The 20,925-nt window shown below is 53.2% G+C and overlaps 6 protein-coding genes across 6 annotated transcripts; 2 read left to right on the top strand and 4 right to left on the bottom strand.

Moving 5' to 3' along the window:
- Window positions 1-1,082: 1,082 nt before the first annotated feature.
- Window positions 1,083-3,967, bottom strand: J4E88_006019 (uncharacterized protein; the record flags this gene model as incomplete). Its single annotated transcript, XM_049399650.1, has 9 exons — window positions 1,083-1,744; window positions 1,795-2,010; window positions 2,089-2,137; window positions 2,427-2,528; window positions 2,583-3,438; window positions 3,485-3,607; window positions 3,656-3,718; window positions 3,807-3,882; window positions 3,946-3,967. 9 exons carry the CDS (start codon window positions 3,965-3,967, stop codon window positions 1,083-1,085), a joined length of 2,169 nt encoding a protein of 722 aa, XP_049254663.1.
- A 1,549-nt stretch (window positions 3,968-5,516) lies between these two features.
- Window positions 5,517-6,105, top strand: J4E88_006018 (uncharacterized protein; the record flags this gene model as incomplete). The annotated part of the gene is made up of 2 exons (XM_049399649.1): window positions 5,517-5,571; window positions 5,675-6,105. 2 exons carry the CDS (start codon window positions 5,517-5,519, stop codon window positions 6,103-6,105), a joined length of 486 nt encoding a protein of 161 aa, XP_049254662.1.
- A 530-nt stretch (window positions 6,106-6,635) lies between these two features.
- J4E88_006017 (uncharacterized protein) lies at window positions 6,636-8,727 on the bottom strand (the record flags this gene model as incomplete). The annotated part of the gene is made up of 2 exons (XM_049399648.1): window positions 6,636-8,013; window positions 8,063-8,727. The coding sequence occupies 2 exons, from the start codon at window positions 8,725-8,727 to the stop codon at window positions 6,636-6,638; spliced, it is 2,043 nt and encodes a 680-aa protein (XP_049254661.1).
- A 690-nt stretch (window positions 8,728-9,417) lies between these two features.
- On the top strand, window positions 9,418-11,224 carry J4E88_006016 (uncharacterized protein; the record flags this gene model as incomplete). Its single annotated transcript, XM_049399647.1, has 2 exons — window positions 9,418-10,908; window positions 10,958-11,224. The coding sequence occupies 2 exons, from the start codon at window positions 9,418-9,420 to the stop codon at window positions 11,222-11,224; spliced, it is 1,758 nt and encodes a 585-aa protein (XP_049254660.1).
- A 3,457-nt stretch (window positions 11,225-14,681) lies between these two features.
- J4E88_006015 (uncharacterized protein) lies at window positions 14,682-15,592 on the bottom strand (the record flags this gene model as incomplete). The annotated part of the gene is made up of 3 exons (XM_049399646.1): window positions 14,682-15,205; window positions 15,276-15,510; window positions 15,563-15,592. The coding sequence occupies 3 exons, from the start codon at window positions 15,590-15,592 to the stop codon at window positions 14,682-14,684; spliced, it is 789 nt and encodes a 262-aa protein (XP_049254659.1).
- Window positions 15,593-19,110: 3,518 nt separating this feature from the next.
- Window positions 19,111-20,580, bottom strand: J4E88_006014 (uncharacterized protein; the record flags this gene model as incomplete). Its single annotated transcript, XM_049399645.1, has 2 exons — window positions 19,111-19,845; window positions 19,975-20,580. 2 exons carry the CDS (start codon window positions 20,578-20,580, stop codon window positions 19,111-19,113), a joined length of 1,341 nt encoding a protein of 446 aa, XP_049254658.1.
- Window positions 20,581-20,925: the final 345 nt, after the last annotated feature.

The raw sequence follows: 20,925 nt of genomic DNA, 5'->3' as shown, positions 1-20,925 counted from the left end.
CTATTGTTCGTCCCACAATGGCTCCTGCCTCAGTCCTCTTATACACGCGTCCTCACACGACCAGATGCGTAACTGCGGCTGAAGCTAGCAGTCCCTCTAGTTCTCACCGGGGATCGTCAAATCAAAAAGCGCCACCCAGCCCAGCCCGTCACAGCTGAAGAAAGGTCCTCTGCTCCCACCTGGGCATCGTAAGCCGCGGCCCGGCGTGCCCAAACACGGTAAATGGCCAATGGAGAGTTGTTGATTAGCCAGTTCGGCAGGTCGAGGTAGTGCTGCGGCTAAGGCTAGGGCTGATCACGAACGGGCTTGCCGGCTGGGTTGTTTGGCTGACCGCTGGTAGGCAGAAATGAGGGCCCGCATCATCTCAGCCTCGATCTGCCTTTTTGCAGGCAGTTTCTTGCAGGCAGCGAGATATTGAGCGTGATTTGCAGGTCGGTCGAGCCTCACTTGCTTATGAGTGTCGGTGAGCGTGCTTTTGGGAAATGCGTGGGTGGGGAGATGACAGGTGGGTGGCATGCTCTTCCCGCGCTTATGCAGGGTTTGTTCGGCGTTCATCGGGGCGATGTGGGAGTGGCCGCCGGGCGGGCAGATCCAACAAGCCATCACGACAAAAAAGCAAAACATTGGGTTGTGGTGTGGATGATGGTTGTACCCGGGAATCAGAATCGAGCACACACTCAATGTCACAGGCGTTGTCAATATATTGAGGTGCCACAAATGAGTCAAGGACAGACGTAAACTCATCACGCAGCTACATCGAGATCTGTCACCAAAGGTCCTTCAGCAAACAAGTGACGAACATCTTTAGTGTGATTCAGCTGGCCAGAGGCATCGGCGCATTAGCTACGGGTACCTGCGGAGGTGTCACCGTTTTGAGTGGGTGTGACGGCCTACGTCTTGTAGTTCTACAAGTCCGCCTCGCCGCAGCCTTAGCGGCTTCTGTTGTTACTCATATATTGTTCTTTGTCTTCAATTGGTTCTCTTCTCGCATTCCCCATGTGCGCAAAGCCTCCCCACTAGCACCGCGCACCTGTCAAGTGCAGCCTCCTCAGTAACTGGTACCCATCGCATGATGCGTCATTCTACCAGATGCCGGGCAAGATGGCGTACCTCTTGCGCTTATATTTGTCGCCAAACTCCTTGCGATACCTCTTCTCTTTCTTCCAAGCCCAAACACCCATCTGTCCGACAGCCACGATGATGAAAATGACGGTGCTCAAGCTCCAGTTGACGAGGGCCACGCCGATCCAGGCCATTGCCTCGAACATGTAGTTGGGGCATGTGACTAGATCAAAGCCGAGTCCCCTAGGGATACCGCGCTCAGTGCTGCCTGGACGGCGCAAGTTCTTAAGCGTCAGATGTGTGCTGTAGTTGCAGACCTCGCCGATTGCGAATAGGGCAACCCCGAGATATGTCAGGAGCGGATTCGAAGGCTTAGCAGCCGGACTGTTAGGGCCGTAGCTCCAGTATGCCAAGTTGAAGCCCGAGAGGATCCAGTAGTAGCCGCTGTTCTTGAAGATGTTCATGATGGGCATCGTGGCCGACGAGAAGCGGTGGACGAAGAGGGTCTCGAACTCGCGCTTCGCGAAATGGGCGACGCACATGAGGAAGGTAAGCTTCTGGAGCTGCGAGGGAGGCGCCGAGGTGCCATAGATGAGGGAGCGGCCGAAGTAGATGAGCGGGTGGATGAGGAGGGGTCCGAGGTATTCGACGATGAAGACGGTTCGCCAGGAAATCTGGGGACCTTGCACGCTGTTAGCAATCGCATTCGTCATCAGACGATATGTAGTTTACCAAGATCCTTGACATCCACAGCACTCTTGTTCCTCAGGCCTGTGTCGTGGACCGTGACATCGCGCACATTGTTGATCGGCGAGCCATCGCTGCCCTTGGTGACCCTCAATCGGTGAATTGAGAACCTGGAGGCCTTTGCAATCTCCTCAAAGATCTGAGAGGCATTGGCATCTGACGGGATGGTGATGGTCTCCGGGAGATTCTTGATCGGGCGGCCTATGGAGGGGTTAGCCAACAGCAATCAGAACGCGCTTAGCCAGGCTAGAGCCAACTCAATGAACAGAGAGAACTTACCACGGGGGCGCACGACAAGTGTAAGGGGCGACGCGGACATGATTGCGTGCTACGTCAATCGCCGTGTTGTGCGTGAACTTTTGGGAAGGTGGACGATATTCCGACCGCCCGGGCGGCAGCCTCGGCGTACGTACAAGCTAGGCTCAAAAGGGCCAGCTACTTCGGCATTAGGGGAAGCGACCAGACACGGAGTGTGTGAGCATCAACTTGCGCATCTAGCTGACTTGTATTGACGTGCATCAGAGGCAGACTATATAGTGTCTGATTTCGTGCATAGTAGATTAGCATTTCGACGTGGTTCTCCTAACCTCATTCTTTCATCCAAGCTGTACCACTACCTGCCATGCGACTTCAGGGCCCATGCATGCGACCATCTCGCCAATGATGCCCTTGATCGAACGAGGGTTCTTCAAATCACTGCCCTCCCAAGAGACAAGATCCTATAAGTTATTAGTACCGATTGGCAGTCATCAACGTATGGACTGCTCGCGTACCTGAGCTTCCGCCATTTGTCCACGGACCCGAATGGGCATGGTGGCCAGGTCAAGTTGCTGCTCGATTTCTTCAGCTGTCATGAGCCCTGGCACCTTTAGATCGAACAACGACATGCCGTCGGAAATGGCCTTGCCACCTTCGGCAGCTGTTGGTAGAGGATAGTCGGAGTAGTCATCCTGCTCTGCCGCGGTACTCGTCTCTTCATCACTCTTTTGCTCTTTCCTACGACGCTCCCTAGACATGGAGACATAGGTCTTTTTGTCTAATAGAGCGCGTAGCTCAGCGTCGAGCGGATGCCACTCGTACGTCTCGGGGTCTAAAACATGCTGAGTTTTGTAGTCACCCTTGTACTTCATCTTGATGCAGGAGTGGATGTAGTATCCCATGTAGTAGTACTGGTAACCACCCTCGAGTGCCAATGCCGCTTCTCGTAGCGCACTCAACTTTCCAAACTGCCATTGCTCGAAATCGGAATGATAGAGCATATAGACCCCGCTAACGCAATGAGGTAGCAGATCAAGGATGCCCATCGCAATGAGTCGTCCATCGAGTCGGTAGCATTGGTGATATGATCCTAGGAGCTGCTCTTTCCCGTCGACAGTTCTAGAGGTCTGCTTCAACGGCGAATCACATAAGAAACGCTTGAAACCCGACTGAGAAATCTCATGAGGTTTCTCTTTGTGTACGTTTTGCTGATAGTTCTTGAACAACTCATACTTCTCGGGCGTGAAGGCTGCCGGTTCGAGTGTCACCTCGAAGCGATGTGCGGGTTCAGGTGGGCACTTGACGTTCTGGAGTTCAGTCTTGTGAACCTCACGGCTGAGGTCAAACGTGTTCTTGACACGAGCTTTCTCCCTGGGAGCTGTCAGTCTAGTAGGAAATACATGGTGTTCTTACGCACTCTTTCGATATTGGGTAAAGCCTAGAAGCCTCTTTCATATAAGCCTCGCCGAGCACGTAGTCATTCCAATGGTTGACTGCCTTCCTCTGATCCTTCGAGGGCTTGAAGGAAGCGACGGGTAGACTAACCTCGGGTAAGCCTTTAGTCGGACGTGTCTGCAATGCTGCTTACCGAATTGTGTAGTGCGGACAGCAATGTCGCAGCACGTCGGGCTTGTAGAAGATGGTACCAGATCTAGAAGCCGGTATCAGCTGCTGTTATGGGCATAGTGCTGCGATGCAAGATGCTTGCAAACATGTGCCGCGCATGAGTGGGTCGTTACCTTCTCCAGCCGCGGTCCACGAGGATCTGGTAGACCTCAACGGTCAAGCTTTTCGATGAGAAGTAGTAGCTTGCTCCTAATTAGGCAAGGTCAGCCAGGGCTCTCGGCGCTCAGCCTCGTTCCGATTTCCCCCGCTCACGTCCGTATGACATGGCATCCATCGCGATGGCAGCATCGACTATGCGCTGTGATGCAATTCATCTCGCGACGCCGGATCTACACTCTGCGACGTCTGCCGACGCGTAGACGATGCTTGGCGGCGATGCATCGCTCGAGGCATGGGTGGGCGCGGGCAGAATTGCACGCGACGCGGGGGCAGCACGTGAGCGCAGGTAACCTTAACGGAACATCAAATGCAGGCGGGAAAAGCGCCGGCTGCAACATTGACGCCCATTGTTCGTGTGAGAAGGCTTGACCGCTCTGACAGCGGTCTGCAGGCATGGCGATCCATCCATGACTGAGTAGGCATGACTATGAAAATCCACGTACGAGAATTGGCGGTTCTACTGCCATTCGATGCGTCTTTGCAGTACCCGCACGACTCACTACTGTAGCCTAAGAATGACCGTTAGCAACTCTCCATGGCAGGGTCCGGAGATGCCTGTCCGCAGTGCTGGGAGCAGCGAAGACGGGTTGGTGGCCAGCCAGACAGGCACGAGCCGGAACCCAGGGAAATGGTTGGAGCAGAAGATACCGAAGGGCGTCACACTGGACTGCATGAGGGCAGCATAAGCGTGGGAGCTGGTGGGGGTAGTGGTCCGAGGCGGAATCGAGCGTCGTCGCGGCGGCGAGCGAGGACAGCCGGAAGGGGAATGAATAATAGCTCCTTGTCGTCACCCGCTTGCTGGAGATCAGGGCTCGTCGGACTGATGGTGTCGGTCGAGGCGGTCAGGGGGGCTGCGACGATGTTCTGGCGGAGGAGCGCGGTCGGTCGCGGGGTCAGGACACGCAACAGCACGGCGGAGGTGTTGTATCACAGCGTGCAGGGCGCGCACCACGAACTCTGGCCAGCGTCTACACGGGGGCAATTGCGCGTTTTCTAGTGGGCAATTCATCCCTTAAATGCCTGTACGTCATCCAGCGGCCAGGCAGGCAGGCAGAGAGGCTGCAGGCGGCGCGCTGGTCTCGCGTGCCCCGCCGGCTCTCGCTGCAGCGCCCTGGGAGCGCAGACGGCCAGTGTCTGGCGCGCGCCGGCTCGATCTCTGCCTACTCTGGCAGGGCGCCGGGGGCTTGATTGCAGTTTTTGTGCAGATATGCGCAGCGGTGCAGAGGGTGGCAGGCACCCCGGACAAAGCTCCTCTTGCAGGCGGGGCTTGGCGACAGGCGTGACGCTTCCGCGAGCCCTTAGTTTCCACGTAAAAAGTCCCTGACCCGAACCACCTACTAAAACATCCATCCACCATGCCGAACTTCTTTGCTGCTCGCAGGCTCCTTCAACATCCTCAGCCCCGTCATCCGCGGGACTGAGCCTTGCTCAGCCCTTTTGCCTACCACATCCGCCCCCTTTACACTTGCTCCCCACCACTGCCCCGTGAAGCCACACGCACACTCGCTGTCGGCTCGGCTTCATTTCAATTCACCGCCTGGCTCGCCTCTGCTCTTCCGACCAAGCCCCTCCTCGACTTCTGTGGCCGTCGCGTCGAGCGAGTCGCATACACGCGGTGCCACTTGATACTGCCCCGTCTCTCGTACAGACACATCAGCGCCGACATGGCCGCTACCCAGCAGCTGTCGATGCAGTCGCGCACCGGTCGCGTGAACCAACGTAAGTCTGCCCACGAGACCCCACAACGAAACCCAAAAACCTGAACCTGTCCCGCGAATCTCTCCCTACTCACCGCTTTTAACTTTCGGCTGATTGGCGGCAGGCTATGGATCCCAAGGCGAGCGCCTAGTCGCCGGCGTTGTCCCGCTTTCTGCCGACAAGTACTACGTGCTCCTCATCCAGTCCACCAAGCGGAACGGATGGGTGCTCCCCAAGGGCGGCTGGGAGACGGACGAAGCGACTGCCCAAGATGCCGCCAAACGCGAAGCCTGGGAAGAGGCCGGCATAATATGCAAGATCAACTACGACCTCGGCCTCATCCCTGAGAAGCGCAGACCCGACCAGCTCACCTCCCAGGCCCCAAAGGCCTCGTACCATTTCTTCGAAGCGACTGTCGAGAAGCAAGAAGCTCAGTGGCCTGAGCAGCACAAGCGGAATCGGAATTGGTTCAGCTATACCCAAGCGCGACAGGCCTTGGCGGAACGACCCGAGCTGCTCGACGCGCTGGACCGGTGTACCATGCACCGCTCATAGATGGGTGCGGGTGCTTGCAGGTGCGCAAAGTCGCATACGAGCACCCAGAGGAATCCCAGACATGACCTGGGACCTCGCAGGTCTTTGCATCTTATTCTTCTTCTAATACTGCATCAATACGGCATCTCAAAAGCGTCGGGGGAACTATAGACATTGGGCATTGTATTGTCTACTCTACATTTGGCGTTGTGGTCGCTTTTCGAAAGCTAGAATGATGCATTACGGCTCTAGATACCAGAGCGCTGGACCAGTTGGTTCGCATCAATGCAATGCAGCCTTACCAGGCAATCTCCTCTCCATCAGTGCGGTGGTGTGACCACAGTCGTTGATTCAAAAGCAATATGGTGTCTCTTGACAACTAACATCGGCCACATTTCGTCCAAGCAACTCTACAAGCGACTCGTTACAGTCGGATGCTTACACTTATATCAAGCGACAATTGTTGGGGCCAGAAAGAGAACCGTCATTCCAGATTGCATTACATTCATCATGTCATATCGCATACTCACTCCACGAAGTCAGCTCTACTATCAATAAGCTGTTCTCCCCGTCTTGACCGTCTTCAGCACACCCTCATCCGCCAACTTCTCAATCATGTTGTAAAGCACAAAGTCGCATCCCCTCTTTACTACCATGTTAATGGTTACAGGCACCATCTCCTCATGGAACGTAACCTCACTCCGATACGGCACCTGACCAATCGGAATCGTGAAATCCGCACACCCGAATATCGGACATATGCCCGCGCCAGTGATCTTTGCCGTCGGTGGTGTGACAGCTAGGTACGAAGCATAAGGCGAGTCGTTGATCTCTCTTTCACGGTATGAAGGTAAGCCGCCGGTGCCGATGTCGTAGAGCATCACAGACTCTGAACACGATTCGGGAGTGCTGTATTGGAGTTCCTTCTCGTACCACTCGACGGCCGTGTTCTTGGTCACGAGTGCTGCGTCGTAGGTGGTTTGGTTGGTTTCCGATTCGTCGAATGCGAACCAGCCGAGGCGTCTTGCGGGATCGATTGGCGGGAAGCGGCCGTCGAAGAGTGCGGCCCAAGCGGTTATCAGGGGTTTCCCGACGACTTGCCATGAAGACCATCCGTTTATTGCGCTAGTCGCTTGCCCCATCCTGGTGAAGTTGCTCGCAATGGGGTCAGAGAAGTTCTGGACTGTGGCGGTGAAGTTGAACTCCTTGACGGTCATGTTGAAGATCCTGGACACATTCGCAATGAAGTCTTGTAAGATTGGCTCTGCGGCGGAGTTGTTCAGCGGGAGGTAATCCGTGGGGTAGAGGATGGTCTTGGGGAACGCGTTTGTGTCTGGGACGGAAAGCGGTGATAGACCAGTGATGGATGAGTTCTGGTAGAGGCTGGGTGTGTACCAAGACTTGCTGAATTTGATCCATTTGTAGGGGTCGCGAGAGAAGACCCCTGCGGTATCGGTTGCAGCACCCAACGGGATGACACGCTCGAGTGATATTAAGCCCTGACTGGGACGTTGTCCATATACACCGGCTACTGCAGCCGGTCGCCTCATCGAGGAGCCGGTGTCGCTTCCTATGGCGTAGTCAAGCCAATCGTACGCAGCAACGGAGCAGCCACCACCGGAAGAAGAAGCTGAGCACGTGAGCCATCCATCACCTCTCGGGTTGAACGGGTAGTGCTCGTCTTGCCATTCCCAAGGATTGGCACCGGAAGCGAATTGAGCGAGTTTCTGCTTTCCAACGACAACACCTCCGAGACCGAGGATCTGCTGCACTGAAGGCGCTGTGCCATTCGAAACGGGCGTGATGCGAGCCCATGCCTGACTGCCACCAGAAGTTTGCAAGCCCTTGACATCGTACAGATCTTTGATTGCAACGCGCTCTCCAGCCAAGGGCCTGTCGTCTCCCCAATAGTATATGCGTGAAGGAACACTGCATACTCTGTTAGTTCGTTATCTTGGACGATCAGATGGCTACCTACGGAATCATGGGGTCCCAGAACTTGGGCAGGAAAACACCGAGCGGGTTGTGATTTTCCTGCCCATCATTCGCATCGTAGGCTCCGAACAGGAATGTGCGGTAGGTATCCGGGTAGAGCCGATATACAGTCGCAAAGCTTACGGAGCCATCTTCGACTGATGCGAGGTATGGTCCAGCTGGAAGGTCGATAGCTGATTCGAGCACCATCTTGCTCATCGAGGCCTCTGCAGTCACCGAGGCGTCCATGAAAAGTATGCTCGTGTTCAGAGAAGCAAGATAGTCGACAGCGGAGGCATCCAGTGTCGACTTGACGCCAGAAGAGAGGTACAGTCCGTCCAGGAAATCATGGCTGAAGACATCGTCGCCATCGAGATATGACGATATCACGCTTTCTAAGACATCCTTCGTGATGGTCGTCTCGTGTGTCTTGATGACGGTGATGGGAATCGACGTAGCAGAACCGGCCGGGGTTGAGCAGCCAGCACTCGCCTTGGGGTGTTTGGTATTGGCCAGATAAGAAACATTCCCAAGCTCAAAGACAGCATCGCCGTAAGGGTTCTCCAGAACGAAGCTGTAAGGGTTCCTCTTGATAACAGGAGCGGCCGAAGCGGAGATTGACGCAAGAGCCGCGGTCAGCAGTCCGGAGAGGAGGAAACGGCCCGCCATGATGAGCGGTCGGTGGAGAGCACACCTACAGAGTCTGCGGCCGCCGTTGTTGCTTTTATATACATCCCGGCGGAAGCATAGTTTAGGCCGGTATGATACCCCAGATAACGAGGCATACAGAGATGCCTCTTTGGTTCATGGTATGAGTACCACGCTGTTACCGAAGCTACTAGTGACTTGGCGAATGCGGGCTCAGCCCGCATCTCCACAATCGATGCCTAACCGGATGCAAAATGCCGACCTTTTGCTTATCGCATATCGGACGGCATTCATAGTCATCAGGTTGGCATTTGTTATCAATCTCTCCGGCGTGTGCGGAAGTGCGAGATGCTTCGCGTCGGCTGAGACGCGCCGATTGCTACCTCTCTGGGGATAAGGCGACCACGGGAGCAACCCACGATGCAATCCTCATAATGCCGATTGAGTTATTGCGATCAGGTACAAGTCGCTGATGTGGTGCTCTAATATGCAGTCGATGGCGACTATCGCGAACGTTGTAGTGTTGGTGCTCCTTCCGCATATGAGTGATGGATGTTCCTTGGGGTCCGAACGTGACTTCTCCACAATGACTTCATCGGAAAGCTGTTGCTTTTGACCCATCAACAATATTGTTGTGCGAACACGAGCGACAGCGCGTCTGAGATCCAGCATAACGCGCGAACATCCCAACCACCGTAACAGGAACTGACTATGAACGTCACCATCCCGGACCCGCTTACGGTCCTACCTCCGGAGATCGTGCTCCGCATCCTCGACTTCACGCCCGTGTCAGCCCTAGGATCGCTTACTGCCGTGTCGCCCGCCTGGCACCAGTTCATCGACGGAACGCATCAAGAAGCCATCTACTCGTCGCCGACTAAAACTTCGCAACCGCATAAGACCTCGCAGCCAGCTGGCGGCGCGCGCGACTTCTCGTTTGTCAACGACTACACCAGCTTCTCCAAGCTCTTTGATGACATCACATCATGGAAAGACCTGTGTAAACGACAAACGCTGCTTGAGCGAAACTGGAACTCACCGCAACCGACCACTCGCGAATCCATATTGCAGGTTGGCAATCATGCGGTATGGAGATTCAAGGCTGACTTCAAGCGCCGCATTTTCATCTCGACATCTCATGCAGGCGGCTTGTACGTATCAGACATGGATACGGGTCGCATCTTATGGCAACTGCCTTCAGCTCTAGACACGACTGAGGATCACGCCGTCAGACCCTATGCGCATCTGGAGTATCAAGACGGAATGGCTGCCTTTGATCGGGAAGGAGATGCAGTTGAAATTTGGCGGACAGATCAAGAGGGCACTGCAAGAGGAGAGTTCCAACGCGTTGCTGTTCTGGATCACGATTGCCAAACAAGAGGATTCCAGCTCTCGTACTGGACACTGGTTGTGGTCTCAGTAGAGGGCCAGGGCTTTGTATACGACATGAAGCAGAACCCACCAAACCTAATTACGCATCTGGAGATCGAGCAAGATGCAGTTGGTCATCTAGATCAGAACGAGGACGTGGTTGTATACTCCATGGGAACGCGTGGCTATCATGTGTATGAGAAGAAGTCTGGACAGGCTCTGGGAATCTTACAGCCATCGCAATGTACGGAGAAATACCATGTCGAGCCATTACCACCTACCGACCCTCCTTCCTCGAACGCAGCACTGGCTGCTTTGCGCTATGGCCGTCCATCACGACGTATCTTCCCTCCTTCAGCACCTCGCAAAAGCCGTCTGACGCCTATACGTCTCGGCAAGGGCCCTCTTCCAAACGCATCTCGCGACCCCAACGAGGAAGACGAGTGGGGTGCCGGTATGCTGGACCGCAGCAGCAATCTCTTTGTAGGCTTCTCACGTCTGGGTCGTGTCTTTGTCTGCTCCGATCTCCGCAAGGCATTAGAAGACGGGTCGAAGAACTTAGCCAGTGTTAGTCAAATTCTGGAGTGCGAGTCTGATGGTTCAACTTTCGATTTGGGTGGATGGCTTTCTGCACGGAACCATCGCATTATGTTCGAGATTCAGAACAGAGTGTATGTGGTTGCGCTCAGCGAGGAGGATCGCATCAGTATTGGAGACGAGGCTGAGGAAGTGGGCCCTTCATACTCCTTCCTCACGAGCTCGGCGCCGCAGCTCGCGGTGCCAGTCAGCTTCATGGCGCTATTCGATGATGCTATCATGACAACATACGCGGTAAGTTCGCCGCTCAAAGTGAAGAGGATGCAACTGCTAACAATAATAGACACTCGGTCAACGACGGGAAGAAGGAGGCAATGGACGCATCTTTCCGACAAAAGCAATTCGCATCATCAGCCTCGCGCCTAGCCTTGAAAATGACGATAAGGCGACTACCGAAGTCGAAGACCCAATACTCGCCAATTTATCGCAGCATATTGAAAGACCACAAGACGAGCTGTTGCGCTTGCTGTTGATGTTCGATGAGGAGCCGAGCGATGACGATGATGTCACTGGGCTGGAGGATGAGTGGGTTGACGAGGAAACGAATTGAGCTCAGACGTCTTGACCAGGTCGAACAATGGAAACCTCATGCATACAACGAAATGTTCTGATGAGTTTCCATCGCGTATCGTCAATCCCAAGTCGGTGTGGCAGGAGTCGTGAGTGGTAACTCTTCTTTCGCTCCACCACTAGGCCAGACCACATACAGAAGGCTACGGCATCTCACCGGTGGCGGCGACTGACTTATGCACTGGCTGCAATCCAATAGCATGGCACTATATACCTATCTCGGGCTTCAACTCAACAACCAAAGTACACCACAGTCATGTGCTGCTAATGCCTGGAAAGGATGGGTGTATAAAATCTTCGCACTTGTGCGTCGATCGTCTCTCGGGCTTCGGGCGCATGCGAGAGCTGACGCTAAAGTGGACAAAATTGTACAATTTGAGCTTGGACGTTCCCCTTGCGGGCCGTCAGCTGCTGGGGTTGCAGGGCATATCAGAATGAGTTTCGCTCCCAGACTCGAGACGCGAACAATATTGCACATTTTCCAACCTCTGTCAATAATCTTGTTCCTGTTCGATTCCTGTGCAAGGATGAATTCATTGTTAACTCTGCTGCTGTTGAGCGCATACACCAATTCCCCCTCCCACGCAGCTGCTATCCCACACGTCGCACGGCAGCACTCCACGGCGGGGGCAGCTGACCAATCACCTACCCTGTCGACTGAAGCGCTGCTAACGCTTATCGGCGTTTGCGTAGCTATTCTCGGTCTCGCACTCAGTCTAGTGCTATCGTGGTCTAGCTTGAAGATCACATGGGGGCGGTGCACATCCCGACGTTCTCATCCTCCCTCCCTTTCAACAGGTACCTCCGCACATCGACGTTGGCATCGACCTGCGGCTACTAATCATACATAGTGGATTCTGCGTTTCCCCTCGTCCAAAAACATGGAAACCTTGCTGCCCCTGCCTACTCAGATGCACCCTGGACCCGCAGCTTGACCGGCGACGAGATTCCACAACCACAACGCGTCCAATCGTGCTACACCGAGCAACAACACGCATTGATGCGGCGCACACGCACTATGTGAAGGCTCACATATTGTTCGAAGGCTGGACCGATAGCCGGCAACTGGTGGGCTCGATGGTTGATTCGGAGTACCTCCAAGAGACCTCGGGAGGTTTAGGAGTAAGATAATTGGTTGTTTGAGAGCGTCACCATTGGGGGTTGGCTACATGGCTGTTTAGCAGATATTTACATTGCCTGTTAATGCTTTTCTCTTATTTGCTGTACGAGATACTCTGCTTTCTCTTGCTTCATATACCTACAGTTTTCTACAATAGTTATCTGCAAAGGAGACAAGGAAGACCGCGAAGGGCTTAGCTCGTGGCGAAGCCTTCATGGTGCCTAGATCCGGTGAGCGGCTTTGCCGAGCACATATTATCTTTAGATACACGGTTCCCATTTCGCTGTTCATTCGCTGCAAGAACTTGCATCAGATGTAGAGAGCAAAGAGACGAACGTGGGTACTGTGTTTGCACACGCACCTACATCGTACTACCACTATGCTGCGTCTATTCCAGCCCGTGTTGACCTCGATATTTGCACCTAAAACGTACATTATCACCCTCAGATTGAAGGAACTGTGTCAACGTGTAGAAGGCAAAACTTTATACTCGCTCGAGCAGTCTTCCCATGATGACCTATACGTGCCATATGAAAGCACAGACATGTAATGAGAAACAATACCTTCGGCAATCGAGCGAGAGTCCAACCGCGTGTCACCTAGATAGACGATGTGTAGTACCTGCGTTTTAGAGGCTACTCGGGTGTGTTCAGGGTCGGTGTCGCAACGTTTGCAAGTAGCATAAAATGCATATACATACCCACTGAGAACGGAGAAGCTCGCCTGAATACGTCGTTATATGCCGAAAACGAGCACCATCGTGCATGCTTTGTAAAGCTCTTGAACTTATACGTACCTGTGAACCACAACTGTAATCTACCTGCTTCAGCAGACCTTGTTGCTTGTATTTCACGCAATTCAATTCTTAGATTCACGACAGCCTCTGCCGATGTAACGTTGGCCATTTCCCTTAATTTTGACGTGCATGCTCCTTTGCGTTGAGACCCGACCAGTACCTGAGCCACACGCTTGCGCCTGCATGATGTTAGCTCTCTAGCTTTAGTGAATTTAACTAGTACCTAAGCCACACGCTTGTGCCTGCATGATGTTAGCTCTCCAGCTTCGGTGAATCTGACCAATGCCCGAGCCTTACGCCTGCGTCTGCATACCGTTAGCGTGGACCCCATACGATGAAAAAGTGACGAGCCAAAGAGCAAGCTCCCTTCCTCGAGGAACCGGAGTATACAGGGGATGGAGTCGGTGTTCGTCGCACACGGCGGCGTTATGACCCACTTTGTCTCCCAGCTTCCCGGTCTGTTAGAATTGATCACACGACGGGTTGAGCGGAGCTGCCATACCGGTCCTGGTCAACGTCAGCAGGTAAAAGGACACAGCCAGCACTTCTTCAAAGCGTACCTCAATCAATTTGCGCCTGATAAACGTTGTAGTCTATCAACGTTCTACGGTGTGCGTGTGATCCAACATGTCTCCACTCGTCACTCTGACCATGTGTCTCACGTACGCCATACCCTTTACCTACGCTGCGACGATACCAGACACTACGCAAAGAATTAGCGTTACCCGAGCACAGGGCCTGTCCACCGAAGGGATCGTGGGTGTAGTCGCTGTAGCCGTAGCCGTAATCGGCATAGCGCTACCACTGCTGTGGCCGAACCTCGTTAGAAGACTCAAGTCCCGCTGCTGCCGATCTCGCCGCGGCTTTTTGTAAGTCCTCTCCGTTCATTCTGGACATGACACATGACACTGACATAATTAGCGGATTTGGGCATTCCACTTGTAAACGATCCGTTGCAAAACACGATCCCACAGCCTTGGATGATTTCCTATGCAGCCGCCAGCGCAGGCGGAGCTGGGATAACCCGACCACAACGCGTGCGATCCGATTACTGCGAACAACAGCGCGAGCTAATGCGACGCACTCTTACATGCTGAGGGTGTCGGCACAGCGAACAGACATACATGCATTCTGGATACGATGCGCAAGGCCGTGGTTGGCGCGGGCAGATGGCGGGCACCTGCCGTCAGGAAGGAGTTGTAAACATTGGAGGATGCATGTTGTGCATGACATCTAGTATTGTTTTATTCCCCGCTTTGGCGCTATACAGCGACGACCGTGGAGGATACGTGTTTCTGATCGGCTAGGTAGAGGATAGGCAAAGAGCGAAGTAGTAGACAGAAGGAACGAAGTAGAAAGAGAAGTCTGCAGCGCGAAGGTATGTCGCCTTCATCCAGAGCGCACCGAGTGCTGTCATATCGGCTGTGAGGCTTGTCGTTAACACACTTCCACATGGCGAATGTGTCCTGCGCTAAATATATATTGGATTCTGCAAACTCTCCACGTACATGGTCAATGTTTCTACAACTTCGCGCCAACGACACTACCGCCGTCCAGCGCAATAGTAGCGCCGTTGACATATGATCCGGCTCGGCTCGATAGCCAAATGCAAGTGCCTGCAACATCCTCTGGGCTACCGATGCGTCCCAACGGTATCCCGCTTTCGATAACATCCTTGAACTTTTCCAATGTAGCCTTCATCATCTTGCTTTGGAACGGGCCGCACGCAATGGTGTTGCTTGTGATGCCGCGCTTACCCAGGTGGCTCGCTAGTACTCTGCTCATATGGTGGAGACCGGCTTTGGAAGCGGAATAGGCGAATGTCTCGAGCGCGGGGACGCGCAGGCCGTCGACGCTGCCAATGTTGATGATACGTGCTGGGGAGCTCGGGGTAGAAGCGGCTTCGAGGAGGGGTGTGACGGCTTGGGTGAGCTGGAAGACGCGTTTGAGGTTCAGGTTGAGGACGCGGTCCCATGCAGCGGCGGGATAGTTGTCGTACGACTCGCCCCAGTTGCTTCCGCTATTGTTGACGATGACATCGAGCTCTGTACATTGTCAGCGACTGCTCATTGTCTCGCGACGGTGGTACAGATTACAGCCCACGGGAGGACTTACTGCCTGCTCTCTTCTTCAGCTCGTCGGCTATGTTCTTTGCTGCATCTTCCTTGTATAGATCGGCTGCGATGAAGTCGGCCTTGCCTTTGCCGAGGGCGTTCAATTCCTTGCACGCTTCCTCGCAGGCTTTGGCGTCGCGAGATGATATGTATACTGTAGCACCGTTTTGGACGAAGCCTTCGCTGATCATGCGACCGATGCCTTTCGCGCCGCCTGTGACGAGGACGATTTTGCCCTGGATGAGGGTCAGTTGGAAGATCGGACGTGCGGGTGAATTATGTGCGTACCTTGACATCGAAGAGTGAGCTATTATCCATTTTGCAAATCGGTATAGATTGGACAAAGGGTGGAGGCGTCGTAGGGAGAAATATGGAGAGCCATCGCGACACACGGGTAGATGTTCGTCATCGGAGCTTGCCCCGGATGTTGCAAGCTGGGGGTGAGCCGAGGCTCGGTGCATCGTTCTTCCGTACCGATCCGCAATCCATAGCCTCACATCGACAAAACATCGTGGAGCCTGGTCATCCTCAGCTTATTTTCATCTTTTCTTGGTATCTTCATCTAGTTCGCCGATTAAACTCAACGTATTGTTAAACATCAGACATGTCTTCAAGGGGTACTCGTGTACGACAGGCTCCGCTGTGCTCTAGGTCAACTTGGAGTTGATTATGTATGTAAGCGTCAAGATGCTCTCGTCCAATTCTCTTAACCCCTTCCGTAATCTTGAACATACCCTAGAAGGCCTGTCGGCGACGTGAGTGTGCTCTTTACGACTTTGTGACGATCCCTCCCACGTGACTTCTTGGAATGCGGAAGTGCTTCACCGACTGGAAGCGGAATATTGCTCCAACATTAACACACCTAATACTTTGGTCGATAGAAGGGAGCGCGAAAGAAGCAAAAAGAAAGAGAAACTACAAAAAAAGATTGCGCAAAGCTGGGCAAAAAAGAACAAAAAAAGGGACGGCCATCCAAATCATAACAAGGCCACTCCCAAGTTCGAACCCGCAGAGGACTGGCCTGGGGTCAACGCTGTCCAACACCCGAATTCGAACTCGAGCTCACATACGGACATAAACTTCCGTGAGGTGTGCATTTGGTCCCACGACCCCATGCCTTGTGTTTGATGGAAGATTCCTAAACGCCATATAATATATAGTACAGCAAGACCGCGACCAGCGATATACAATAATATGATAGACATACCGATATCCAGCTCTGTTGGTGTGCGGGTAAGCGAAGGGGCGTGTGTAGGCGGTGGCGCAGCGGGCTCAGTGAAGGGTTGAGTGAGTGAGCACGCAATCGAAAGTCAGTGCGGCCTTTCACTATCTGACCATAGCGGAGATAGTGCTATAAACCGCGACGAGAGTATCATCAAGACGTCTTTTCTAGGAGCCTACTTGCATACGCGTAGTACTCGACTCATGACCTCTGGCAGACACTACAGACTACAGGATTTGTACGGGCGCTGTCGAAACGACCTTCACGAGCCTTACCTCACACACACCAGTATTCGCAGGTGGGAAGTCGAGACCTTCGACAGTGATTGAATAGACTTTCTCACGATCGAAAAGCTTGCGAACCCAACGCAGCAGATGTCGCCTTCCATCCTTGCGCAAATGTTCAAGACGACTGCCCGGTGTATCGATTTTGATCAACGAATTACGAGACGAGTGTTTGTAGCTACCCACGCATTCTTTCCACCCTAGGAGAGCATGAGGTTATAAGAGTACCGTTCGTGATAAGAATAGACGGTCCGGTCGGCAGCCCAGTAGCAAGTGACATGGGTATCTTCAGGATTGTCGCTGGGGCGAAACAGACGTAGAAGAGATCGGAGCGGTGCAAATGTGTTCCAGTGATGCCTGTGGCCCCGGGGATTGTCGAGCGCATAATCTAGTCGCTGATGACTTCTGACGCAACGCCGGAACGAACAATTAGTCGAAAGAATTACCCGACGAGATACCTGATACTAGTATGCTTGACAGGTCGTACAAAGGTACCCGAGTCACGATACCTTCGCAACTGTCACTAGACGCTCCGTTAGGACGTCCTGAGAAGACAGTCAAGTCAAGACTGTGTTCGAGCGTGTGAACTTAAGAAAGAGAGCAATTTTAGTGATACAAACACCCTTCTGAAGATATTATGGCAAAGATGCTCCATTTCATGGTAGGTTACAACGGGCACAAGTAGGCTCACATCGCGACCAGATGTAGGCAGAGCCAACGAATGACGTCATCGAAGTCAGCCCTGGAGTGCAAAGTCGCGCGCAACGCAGATACATGCAAGAACTTACTACAGATATCGAACATCAGATCCGCATCAAGTACACGGTAAAGGGTACTGTACATGCCACGAGACGCATTGTTGATGGGGTACCAGGCGGCCGGTTCACTGCCCAGGTGATGTGCATTGCCTAGGTAGCGGCGCGAGCCGGAAATCATCCAAGATTAACAACGCGCTTTGCCATTGGCTAGCGGAACACTACTGCTTCGGTGTATCAAAAAAAAAGCGATGCATGTGAAATTTTGGGATGACGAGTCGGTGACGGTGTCCTTGGGCATGATTCAGAGGTTGGCTGATGCTCCATGGCTGTTTCAGATGGCGTGATGTCATTGAAGTTGGAAATAGCGTTCCTCTTATTTGTCCTTCCCTTCGTGGCCTCAACATCCACGCAAACCTATATCCCGCAATAGTAAAAACATGTCTGAAGTTACAAGGCATCCCGAGCGACTCACCAATGGAGATGGTGGAGTAGTGAGCTCAATTCGTGACGTGCCTGTCACCGAGCAACGAAGACCTTACATGAGCACAAAAGGCTCAAAGCTTCAACACACCGGTATGTTTCCGCTTTTGAAAAGGTCAACAGCCAAAGTGCTAACACGAGTAGGTACCGCCCGCGCGAATCTCGCCCCATCGGCAGAATCTCCTCAGGGCACCAAAGGCTGGGCGGAACAGCATTCTCACCAGACTGTTCTACAACAACATTGCGATTTTTTCGACCGCGACCACGATGGAGTTCTCTGGCCACAGGAAACATTTGTTGGCTTCTATAGGCTCGGATTTGGTGTCATCCTATCTATAGTCGCGGTGTTTGTGATCCATGCGAATTTCTCGTATCCTACATGCGAGGGCTGGCTGCCTGACCCGTTCTTTCGTAAGTAATCTAGCTCCCAAATTTCGTGATATACACTGACCTTTTACGCCACTCTTGCAGGTCTGTTCCTCAAGAATGTGCATAGGGATAAGCATGGGAGTGACACTGGGACGTACGATCACGAAGGCCGCTTTTTGCCGCAAAAGTTTGAAGACATATTCGCAAAGTATGCCGAAGGGAGAGATTACCTAACCATCGGAGATGTGAGCAACGTGCTCAAAGGTCAGCGGTGCATCGCTGACCCGATCGGATGGGGCGGCGCATTATTTGAATGTAAGTTTTATCTACATAGTACTTTGCAGAATGTCTTGCTGACGGGGCCAGGGACCGCCACATACATTATGCTTTGGCCCGCAGACGGCCGAATGATGAAGGAGGATATCCGTGGCATTTATGACGGTAGTATATTCTACACTCTTGCTGCGAGACGGGAGAAAGGCTTGTGAATGGGGGCTACTTGTCGTGAGCTGCCCTGTAGATTTCTTACTAGCAGTGATGTGTCCTTGCATCCTCATTCTTCTTGCGCCCCGCTTATCAATATCCCTGTACCCTAGATAGACAATATGGCATTGATTCAGGTCACATCAATCAAGCATCACGAAGGCTGGGCGTTCTCAGTATATTATTGGCATCCATTCATGTCTAGCAGACGTTGCTGTGTACCTCAGTCCTCCTCGTGACCTACTCCTCTGTAGGCTCCATCACCGTGGTGTTCAGCAACACCGTCATCTCAGCCATGAGCCGGCTGTACTCTTGCTTCGGCACATCCTCCTTCAAGATAGCCTGGACTTGCGCATGAGACACCCAGAAGCTCGTCTCATCAACCACACGATCTTTCTTATCGCTCACCTTGCTTGGATGCTCAAGGTAGTCGTCGATAGGGAGGAGTAAGGCCGACAAGAGCTGTTCGTCCCTGTCAATCTTGGACATGCCGGGATGTATCAAGGCGTTTTCTTCAAAGGGATCGAACTCGTCAGCCGGCTGGTAGTCCATGGAAAGATGGCCGAAATGGCGGGCCGCTTCGAGATATCCCTTGTGAGCCTTAGCTCGCTTCAGCTCTAGCCCAGCCTGATCATACTCTTCCTCCTCGTCAATTTGACGTTGTCGCTTATCATGCTGTGCCCTCAGACCCATCAACCATTGCAACGTCATTGCCGCACCAAATTTGTCGAACATCTCTTCACTCAGCTCGCCACAGCGTACGGCTTGGATGAAGTTGGCAGGCGTCGGTAGGTTCGGGAGGAGTTCGACCTGATTCGCGAGCACTTTGAGAACCTTGGCTACTGTCTTAGCGCGCCTCGCACTAAAGTAGTGGAAGTCGAAAGGCGAGTTCTGCCAAAGGGCGATGAAGGCTTCACGTCGCTCGAAGTTGTTTGCATCAGGGTCGTACTCAAAGACCTGCGACTCGATCCACGCCTATATTTTGTTAGCTGGATGTATGGGATATGGGGTAGTCAGGAGGATCTCAGTGTAATCTAAGCCTCTGTGGGAAGACTGAAAAGACTGTGAAGATATACAGGCAGTACCATCATGGAGGTGACTTACGCGGAAAAAGGCCCGGACGAACTCCTTGCACCCCTCTCGGCAGTACCTGTGATCGAAGTCTGATGCCCAAGCGAAAGCCATCAAGACGATATTGTACCGGATCTGATCGAAGAATCGGGAGAACGAATGGCCCCTGTCCAGACCATAGAAGAAGATCGCCTGGTTGACCATGAGAGGCAAGCTCTTGTCAGCGAGGAAGTTGGCCTTGGCGATGTCGTTGTACAAGATGAAGAAGTTGGCGAGTTGGAGGAAGGGAGGAGCTTGGGGAACGACTGCCTCGTCGGGATGGAAGTAGATACGGTGGAGAGAGGGCAACAGGGTGATCTCCTTGTTAATCTTGTACGTCTTGATGGCGAGCTTCTCCTCAGCGTTACGGTGAAAGGCCTTGATTTCCACAACATCCGGATGCTCAGGCTCAGCGTTGTCGTCCATGGCGACGTCGCCGTCGCGCTCGCGGTTGACGTCAACGTTGTGCTCCGCGACGTTCTCGCATTCGGTAAAGAAGACGATGTCCCCAGACTCGACGCCGTTGTCTACGTTGTCTGCGCTAACGCCGGTGTCGGGAAGATCACCCATGCTGACATCGTTGTCGTTCGGGCTGTCCATGATGTCGGTGGTGTCGTGTATACGGGCGTCAATATACGGACGAGTGTGATGGAGAAAGCAAGAAGAGAGCGGGGATATTGCGAAAAGTCGTCAAAACAACAAAAAAGTCCGTGGGCGCACAATCCGTAAGCGACGGAAAAACTAGATTTGCGGTCAGCCGACAAGTTCTTCCGCTGATTCTGTTGTAGTGAAAGGAGAGGGTGGCGAGTTGCGTACCTGCGACCCCTGTCTACTCTGCAAACGGGCGTCGGCGACATCGCTAGCGATATCGAAGCAGCACTTGTTTCGAGGGGGGACTGGAAGATGGCGTAGGATACATGGTTGGGTGTCAATATGGAAGTGCAG

Source organism: Alternaria novae-zelandiae, assembly GCF_023758075.1.
Source record: "Alternaria novae-zelandiae strain BMP 2774 chromosome Unknown scaffold_11, whole genome shotgun sequence".
NCBI lineage: Eukaryota > Fungi > Ascomycota > Dothideomycetes > Pleosporales > Pleosporaceae > Alternaria > Alternaria novae-zelandiae.
This window is presented reverse-complemented; position numbering and strand designations above follow the sequence as displayed.